Source organism: Papilio polytes, unplaced genomic scaffold (genome assembly GCF_000836215.1).
Source record: "Papilio polytes unplaced genomic scaffold, Ppol_1.0 DF821845.1, whole genome shotgun sequence".
Lineage (NCBI taxonomy): Eukaryota > Metazoa > Arthropoda > Insecta > Lepidoptera > Papilionidae > Papilio > Papilio polytes.
In genome coordinates, this window is record NW_013527359.1 from 5,540,359 (window position 1) to 5,550,667 (window position 10,309).

The 10,309-nt window shown below is 36.8% G+C and overlaps 1 protein-coding gene across 2 annotated transcripts in view; it reads left to right on the forward strand.

Annotated features, from left to right (window-relative positions):
• The window catches only part of LOC106108007 (cyclin-G1), a 27,212-nt gene that overhangs the window by 9,629 nt on the left and 7,274 nt on the right, over nucleotides 1–10,309 (forward strand). For both annotated transcript variants that reach the window (XM_013289069.1, XM_013289070.1), the window contains 2 exons: nucleotides 7,147–7,259; nucleotides 7,804–8,010. In XM_013289069.1, the coding sequence (XP_013144523.1) occupies nucleotides 7,846–8,010 (165 nt within the window). In that variant the 5' untranslated portion in view covers nucleotides 7,147–7,259; nucleotides 7,804–7,845. The remainder of the gene's footprint in view (nucleotides 1–7,146; nucleotides 7,260–7,803; nucleotides 8,011–10,309) is intronic.

The window sequence follows — 10,309 nt, forward strand, 5'->3', positions numbered from 1 at the left end:
TCCGGTTCCCGGGATACGTAGCTTTTTGTTATTTATATAGTTCGTATGTTTTCTAATACCACGCGGACGAAGTCGCGGGCAACAGCTAGTAAAAAACTAATTTTAGATTGATTTGTTTAAGTTTGTAACCTAAACTGCTGAATGTATGTAGCGTATAGTCTGAAAGAACACAGGCTGCTTTTGGATTTTAATTCTACCCGTAGTACGTGCGAAAGTTAGTATATCATGAAATTCTAGAATGTCATAGTATAAACATTTTTTCTAACTATAACAAAAGAAAAGAAAGTCTGTTGGTATATGTTTAAAATGGCAATAAAACTTGCAAATTGACAATAACAAGGCGTATCATAGTTTTTGTAAAGGCAAACCGTGTGAAATGTATTCATACAAAGTAATTAATGCGTAACTTATACTAGGCTTGAAATAGTGATGTGCGATAAGTGCAGCAATATCGATATATCGATATAATGTAAACGCGCTTATAGATCTGGAGATCGTATGAAAATAAAGTGGACCTGCATTACTTGCAGCGGGTTGTCAATGTTAAACTGTAATTAGAGATTTTTTATATCATATTTTATCGTATTTACATACATGTCTTGCCTCTGTATGTAAACACTAGCTTTCGCCCGCGACTCTATCCCCGTGGAATTAAAAAAATCTAGTCTTAGTGCTCTTTCAGACTATCCTCTACATCTATGTTAAATTTCATCAAGATCCGTTTAGCAGTTTAGGCTAGAAACTCTAACAAACATCCATCCAAATCTTCGCATGTATAATATTAGTAGGATTTAGGACTGAAAAGTGTATTGCAACTATAGTTGATTTTAAAATCAATAAGGTCTCATAAATCGAGTTATAACTCATCTAAATCGATTCAGACCCATATTGTTTGGATGTACTTCAATCTTATCTTACTTTTTACTAATAATATAAATGTGAAAGTTTAGATGGATGGATGGATAGATGTTTGTTAGAGTTTGTAGCCTAAACGGCTGAACGGATCTCGATGAAATTTGGCATAGACGTAGATGATAGTCTGGAAGAACACATAGGCTACATTTTATACCGGGAATAGTTACGGTTTCCGTGGCATTGATTTAGTTTTTTTAATGCTTACTCTTGTTTTTTCTACTTCCACGATAACGGAGGCGTGGCCGAAAGCTATTAACCATATAAATCAAATTACTGTTAAAACGAGAAAATTATCGATATCAGTCCCATTCCTATTGTTTTACTAACGAGGTGTAAATTTCACACAGTGCGCGGTGGGGCGTTCATATAACTTTCACTTTAACTCGCATTGTAATAGGCTTGGATTCTCAACGTTTTTAAGTCTAGCTATGCTACATTGTATTGACGTTCTAGCTGTTACCATGCGGCTTCACTCGCATGAAATTATGAAAATTTTATTTTATTGCTTACATTTGTGAAATTGTCAATAGCAAATTTTAAAATGACATGGCATGACAAACCTTAATCTTGCTTTCTTAATGTTGGCAGCAACTTATGGTCTCTTTCCCACATTAGGGTTTTTATCTAAAATATTTACCCCTAAGTTTAATATCGTGAAAATTTATAGCTTAAAGCGTGAAGAAACTTCGGCTTTTTATTTAAAAAAGTATTATTCAAAAAATAGGCTTTAATTGCTGACATCTTAGGCAACAAAGAAGTGTGTGTTTGCGCTTTATTATAATAGTATAGATTGAATACTAGCTGTTGGTCGCGACTTCTTCCACAGGGATTACAAAATAGTAGAATACATAGCCTATGTTACTCTTTGATAACGTAGCTTTATAACGGTCTAGTAGTTTTTGAGTTGACTTGTTACGTACAAAAAATAAAAGTTTCCTATTTACAATAAGTTTTTTTAATTGCTCGCGGATGGAGTCGCGGGCGAAAGTACATTAGAACCTCGATAACTTAAAAACCTCTATAACTTCAAAAAATAATATGTTCCCGTCCCATCAGAGCCCAAAACCGCTACAACATAGACCCTTGATAACTTAAAACCTCTATAACTTAATATATATTGTGTTTCCCTTGGTGTTTAACTAGTCTACTGTATTAGTAAGGTTCTTATTTTGGTTCATTACTGTTTTTTTGAACTGCCACTGTTTGCCTTGAAGAGGCGTTTACAGTTCCACGAGATTTGAGGTGGCCGATCACAGATGGCGCTTAGCCAAAACCTCGTTTATCAGTATCTACGCTCTTTCCTCGGGAGCCTCGGCACTGGCCGTTATTATGTTATTACCGGATTGGTCCATTACTGAATCGTAAGCGATTACTACGGTGTTCCTTATCGAACTGTCACACGTGCGTACGTGATCACTAGCACGCCTTCACGCCCTAAATAGTTGGACCTCTTTATGAATTTCTTTGTACGTTGGTGTTGCATTTAGTGCTCTATTTACTTGTAATATGGTTGAAAATTGATTGTTAGATGTTAAGGGCTTAGAATTGGTACGGAATTTGTTCCCTCCTTTGTCCAATGCAGGTAGGAAGATATCTCTGGCTAGTATATTTTTAACACATATGTAACAAACTTTACATTTCACAATATTACTGTAAGCTTAAACATCTCTTACATAAATATTAGATGTGTGACAATCAGCTGTGAATCGGATCAACAGATTAGCTCACAGCCTTGACTCATTGAGTTGCAGCTCGGCTTAATGAACGGCTGATGTACAGGCGGAGAAACTGGCGGTATCCCACCTTAAAAGCTACCATCGTTTGAACTTTGGAGACACACAAGTGACTAGTGGTAGAGCCCGCTTTAATATCTTTGCACTAGTGGGTCGGCTCGCCCGGTGGTATTCCACGACCACACAAAAGACAGGTGTGAAGTGGGTGCAATTGCGCGTTTAGTCTGATGAGTGTGGTACCGGAGGCCTAATTTTAGTCCCTTATCCTTCCCACCATTTTTATTATAAGAAAAGGATGGGAAGGGAACGGGGACTTGACGGTGAAGGAGCCGCATAGGAAGGAGAAATGTCCTCTTTATGTGCATCTCCTCCTCCGTCAATTAAGGGTAGGCAACGCTGCAATTGCGCAAAAACAGTCTTCTTTAATCACTTTATTTCTCACCCTTAACCCTTAAATGCATGGTTTTTATTTAATTATAAAATCAATATTTCAGTATAGGCTTTGAGTCACAGATTAAGGTAAAAATAATAAAAAAAAGTCATGGTTCAATAAAAACTATAATTTTGTTTGTAGACTTTTGGCAACAATATGCATTTAAGGGTTAACACTATTTTTACAAGATTGTTTTTTACTTAATTTTTTTCGTCTTTAACTTCGAAATATACGGTAAACTCTTCGCTTCTTCGTATTCCTACATTCACTCAAGTCTATCATACGTCAATCAAATCAATTATCTCTAATCGTTTAAAAACAACTTACGTCTTCGTTCGGAAACACTCACATCCCAGATAATATCCATGGACTTCGCCAACAATAAGAGAGCACCCCTAGATGTAGTCTAGAACGGTGACGCCTGTTTTTATATCTAAGTTTATTGCTCCCAGTATCAACGTCAAAGTAAATACAGTACATAATAAGGTTATTGACACACTATCTTTTGTGTTGTTTGATAAATGACAATAGAATTAAATTTAAAAACAATATGACTTGCATTTCCCTGATTAATAGGGTATTGTTTTTCAGTTATGTGTACTAGCTTTCGACCGCGACTTTATCCGCGTGGTATTAAAAGATCAAAAGTATAGCCTGTGTTCCAGACTCTGCTCTATGTCTGTCAAATTTATTCGAGATCGGTTCAGCAGTTTAGGCTGCAAACATCCATCTAAACTTTTGCATTATAATCTTAGTAAGGTTTGTATTATTTCCGGCCGTGTTTATACTAATATTGTAAAGTGAAACTATTTGTATTTTTGTATGTATTAACTCAAAAATTACTTATTTTAAAAATCTTTGGCAGTTAAACAGCCACATTAACAGTGGGCGTCATAGCCCATAGTTAGTTTTGGATTTCCTATGTTATTCCGCGCGTGTGAAGTCGCGGGCAAAACCAAGTGGTAACATAAGGTAAACACAAACTACATGTGCGTAGTTAAGCTAAGTTTACGTCAATTAGTGACGTCAGAGAAACCTTATCAAGTAAAATAAGATCTGTGTGTTATAGCTTACACTTGTGTTTATGTTTGTTTATTGTGGTTTATGGTGTTAGGAAGATATGTAAACCCTAGTTATATCTGCACTAGCTGTTGCTCACGACTATGCCCGCGTTAAAAATCTAGCCTTTGTTACTCGGGGATAACGTAGCTTTTAATGGTGAAAGATTTTTTTACCGCATTAACTACGGAAGGTTCCGAGGAGGTCTTTGGAACGATTCCTGCTACCGAGTTTTATCATCGGACGACACGACAGACCGCCAGGTACCATCCTCACCATGTTGATGTCTGGCATTCCACAACCGTGCGGTTTTTGCGGAACTTTATGCCTCGCACAGTCGCGTTGTGGAACAGTCTGTCCTCGGCGGTATTTCCAAACCAATACTACTTAGGGTCCTTCAAGAAACGAGCCTCATAGCCGGCAACGCATAGGCAACGCCCAGTAGTTTTTGAGTTATTTCAATACATACTAAAATCCAATAATACATATCTTCCCTCTTTATAATATGAAGTATAAATTAATATTGCCCTACCGATAGTCGGGCAAAATGTATATTTCGTTATTGATAGCGAAGACCAGTCGGATGTTTTTAGCACTGATAAAAACAAGCTCGTAATAATTTAGGGTTGTCACACGAGACAAAATTGCAGTGATTTAATTTACCATTGGCTATAAACTAGACATGAATGCACGTATCTGTTTGGCAAATAACAACCCTAAGTAACCCTCAGTAAACACGCCCCCACTGAACTTCCTGTATGTTAATTTGTAAAACTAACTATATTATTTTTAACTAGCTGTTGATCGCCACTTCGTCCGCGTTAAAAACCCTATGTTTCTCACAGATAAATTACCTTTTTAAATTTGAAAGGATTTTTAAAATCAGGCCTGTAATTTTTGTGTTAATACAAAAATCCAAAAATACAAATATTTCCTCTTTATGATATTGATGAATTGCAATGAAAAATTAACAAATATAAAATATATTTGTTATCTAGAGATACATATTTCAGTATATGACAATATCTATAAATCTTTATAGCAACTAAATAAATTATAATCAAATCATACTAATGTTATAAATGCGAAAGTGCGTGGATGTTTGCTAGAGTTTGTAGCCTAAAAAGCTTTAATTTCAATGAAATTTTGGTATAGATGTAGAGGATAGTCTGCAAGAACACATAGGCTACTCACTTAGGTTAATTTAATTCCACGCTTTCGGAATCGCGGGTGATAGCTAGTACACCATAAATACTTTTGTTTGAATTTAACTTGTGACAACCCTGAGTTGTCAGCCGACGCCCGCGTGTTTTGACTGCCAAGGCCAGACAAGAATCTTGCAAATAAACGATAAAAAAAAACTTGATAAAAATTGTTCAAAGTACCTTCGTCCTAACGACCTTTTGTTATTCACTCTGTTGACGATTTTAAGTTGAATTTATTACTGACTAGCTGTTGCTCGTGACTTCGTCCGCGTGCAATAGATATATAGCCTATGTTACTCACTAATAACGTAGCCTTTTAATAATGTAAGGTCTTTTGAAATTAACCAATTAGTTTTGGAGTTATTTCAATACTTACAAAAATACAAATCTTTCCTCTTTAGTTAGATTAGCTGTTGCTCGCGACTTTGTACGCATATAATTAAAAAATAATAAAACAGTATACCTTACGTTACTAACAGATTAATTACCTTTCTAACGGTGAAAGAATTTTTAAAATCGACCCAGTAGTTTTTGAGTTAATTCAATACATACAAAAATACAAATCTTTCCTGTTTATAATATTAGTATAGTATAAATAATAGTGTAGCTCTCTAAATTGGCTTTGATAACTGTCATGTAACACTAACTGAAGCCAGCACAGTCATGCCAGGCTTGCACAATACTGGTATAACGTTAACAGCTTATCTAATGTAAAAATATTTTTATCAGCATGTATATCGCAAAACACTTCCGTGTGTGATATTTGCTAGGCAACATGTTGTAAACATGTTTACAGATAAAATAAGTTTCATGTCTAAAATAGATTGTGTTTGTTAAATCGTATCATCTATACTAATATAATAAAGTAAACACACTACTTTGTGACGTAAGATGTCAGCGATCACAGTATATTGTTGAATAATTCTTTCTTTAATAAAAAACCCTTACGACACGCTTTAGGCTATATTTTCACGTTATTAAACTTAACGGGTAAATAATTGGAAAAAATCTATGTGGGAAAGAGACTATAAACTATAAACTGCCAACAGGAAGCAAGGTTATTAATTTTGACATTTGCTATTGAATTTGACAAATGTAAACAATAAAATAAAGTTTTTATAATTTCATGCGGATGAATCCGCACGGGAACAACTAGTTAAGAAATGATGGCCATATAAATGTTTAAATTTTTGCAAAATAATCTTAAATCTATGTTTTACAGGTATTTATTTTTTACTGTATCCCTGAAGAGATCCCATTATCTCATTGCGAGACATAAAAATAGTATCAAGGGTTTATAACCCAATTTATACTAAGGGGATCGGGATAGACCGTGGCGATATATAATTATTTATATTGTAGTGTAGCTGTTGTAGTCTACTTCAGGCTGAAGTGTAGTCTACAGGCTGTAGTGTAGTCTACTATAGGCTAAAGTCAATTGTGGCTTGTAGTCTACGACAGCTGGGCCGGGCAGTAGTGTTCAACCATTACTGCGAGTAACCTGACATACAGGCGCGAGGTAGCTGGGCAATTGTCTTTCAACAAGACATTGCACCCGGTAACCCAATAAGGAATCCCATCCTAATTCCCTAAGTTCCCAGTTCTAAACCAAAACTACTCAATCCAAGGTATACAAGGTATATCCAATCCAAGGTGTACAAAATACAATAAGTCCATTCCTTTGATCTGACCAACACTGGTCAGTTAATCCTTTGTCCTTTGATAGCGATCCTTAGTCTTCCGAACGCTCTGTGGTATACCATGGAGTGTTCCGCGCTGACAGTAGACGCTCTCTTGTCAGGTACTAGGCCTCGTCGCCCGGTCGCTGGGACCGTCGGGTCGGGCAGTGGGGGAATCGGCGCGAGTGCAAAGGGGGGATCTACCCAATATAGTTCTTCTCCTGAACAAGCTTTGGTAAGTGCTGTTACTAGGTTCATCTGATAATCTTTCTCTCATAAGAATAGGATGGGAAGGGAACGCTGATATGATGCAAGACGCATATATAGGTGAAATATCCTCTTTATGTGCGTCTCCTCCGTCAATTAAGGGTAGGCAGCGCATTTTCAGTAGTAGAGCCCGCTTTAACATCTTGGCACGAATGGGTCGGCTCGCTCCAGCAATACCACGACCACACAGAAGACAGGCGTGAAGTGGGAGCAATTCTGCGTTTCGTCTGATGAGTGTGGTGCCGGGGCCCAACTTTAGTCTCTTTTTCTCCCCACCCTTTTTCTATACGAAACGGATGGGAAGGGAACGTGGATTTGACGGTGGAGACTCATAGGAAGTGGAAATATCCTCTTTATGTGCGTCTCCTCCGTCAATTAAGGGCAGACAACGCATCTGCAATTGCGGATCTCTATGAGCAGCGGTGACTTTTTCTTTTAGGCAAATTAAAATGGGTTATTTGCCACTTTATAACATAAAAAAAGGAGTGTTTAAATTGTTTTAACTCTTTTAGGTGCCGATTCACCCTTTGCTCGATACTGCCAGGCCGGGCGAGATGTCGCGAGCGGGCGCGAGGCACCCGGGTGCTGACGATAGTGTAGCCAGCTCGTCAACAGAAGTTATGGAGGATAGACCAGAACAGCTGTACGCCACCCTCAATGAATATTTACAGTTGGAACACAAGTTTCAACCAAGGTTGTGTCTGCCTGATGAATCTGAGGTGAGTTATATAGCAAGTAAGAACACATTTGACTAAATTATCACACAACTAATTATTTTATTGCTTACGTCTATTTTTTTTAACGTTAGGAGTACAGCGGTAGAGGTAGACCTAGAAAGCGATGGATGGATTGCGTGAAAGGTGACATGATGAAGGGAGTGACTGAGATGACGTATGATTGAGTTATGCGAGGACAAAAAGCTGTTGCGTCACTACGGGAGTAGGGGAAAGAGGAATATGATGACTATCCATCTTCAGTGTGAGTGTTACTGAAGATGTTTCGCGGTCGCGTCGTGTCTGCAAAGCCACCCCCGAAGGGTCTAAAACTGGTCGGTGCCGCCACCGGAAAAATAGATTCGAGTAAGAGCCGTTAAATAAATTAGTTATGTCTTACGAAAGTTTAAAAAATTTATCGCATAACTGTTTACTTGCTTTGATTCCTATGAGAGTATATGGTACGGGTACGTATGAGGTACACTACTCGATTTTGGCTTGTCTAAACAGTTGAATTGGCTGCGAAAAAATCTAAAATCGCATAGTTTTGCGATAGATTAGTCGAAGGTGTGCACCCACACAATTTACTAAACTATTGCGTATTAAAACACTGTATTGATATCTACCAGGGGTACTCGAGTTTCTCTTATCAAGGGCCGCAAGAATAAAAATAAATAAATCTTGACCTACTGACATACTTGTAACGTAAAAGGTGATGTAATAAGCTTACGTGTTTTTTTATTTGTTTTACTGAAATAATAATTATCCGACAAAAGAATAACATTTTTAAGAGATGACGTATAGTTCGGTTTCTATACGAGGTATAGAAATTATTTAATTCTACGGGCCGCAGTTTGTTGCCCCTGGCTTATTTATACAGCGAAACTCTTTTATCGCTACTGACCTTGTTGCGTACCATTTACATAGCGCGGAGGTCGGTTCTTGCGAAAAATATGTTATACATGGTGTTTTAAAATTGTATTTACTTTTTTAATAATAGACATAAACATATTTACGTCTTTCTCTTTAAAATAAAAAAAGATAATTTTATTGTACAATTGATAAAACAGTGTAAATTTACGGGTTTATTGAACAAAATTAGCCATAAAATCTTAACAGTATTAATTTTATTTATTAAAAACATCCTGTATATGTTAAGTTTTTGTACCTTGGCTTTAACACGTTTTGTCTACCCACTTCTTTCAATTAGAAACAATTTATAAATAATTTTTTTAAATATTAATCGTTCCCATGACACTTGGGGAATATATACCTACAAGGATTTTATGGCACCTTTTAACATTAAGAGTCCTATATTGTCTTGTAAGTCATTTCAATACATAAACATGTTTAAAATATTTTGTGATGTAACAGTCATCGGGTCAAATAAATTTGTCGCACTATAGTTTTATTTCTTAATCGACTGACCTAAATTTCGTCCCAAACGGATGTCGGCTCCCATGAAAAATACTTCATTGAAGTATTTTTTTAATTATTTGGTGACACGTAGCCATGGCCTAAATATATGAAATCGTGTCGTCGGTTGGATTTGGACGTTGTTTTGTAACAAAACTAGTCGAATTATAATTTGACTAAGTTCATAATTGGTGTGTGGCATGAGTACTGTTTTAAGTTATTCCAAAAACTAGGAAGTTTACTGTGATTACCATTACCACTGATTACTTATTCAAATGAATTCAAAAACTAACGTAATGTGTTGTTACCTCGAATACAAAACATTTTTTATAATATAAGGTGGCAAACGAGCGAGCGGCCTGAATCCACCGAAATGGAAAGCGACCGCTACACATAAACATCCGCAATTCCAGATGCGTTGCCTACCCTTCATTGACGGAGGAGGAGACGCACATAAAGAGGACATTTCCTCTTCCTATGCCTCTCCTCCGTCAAATCTACTACAGTAAAACTTGTACTATAACATTATAACCATCTTTCCTTTTTCCCCTATGTTGTGTGCTCAGTATGCACTTTTACATATATCTCTATCTGAATATCTGAATTCACTGCCTTCTCTAGCATAACCTCTGCAACACAATACATACTTTCCCCTACGTAGTGTGCACAGTATGTACTCTTACATACATCTCTATCTGAATATCTGAATTCACTGCCTTCTCTAGCATATCCTCTGCAACACAATACATACTTTCCCCTGTGTAGTGTGCACAGTATGTACTCTTACATACATCTCTATCTGAATATCTGAATTCACTGCCTTCTCTAGCATATCCTCTACAACACAATACATACTTTCCCCTGTGTAGTGTGCACAGTATGTACTCTT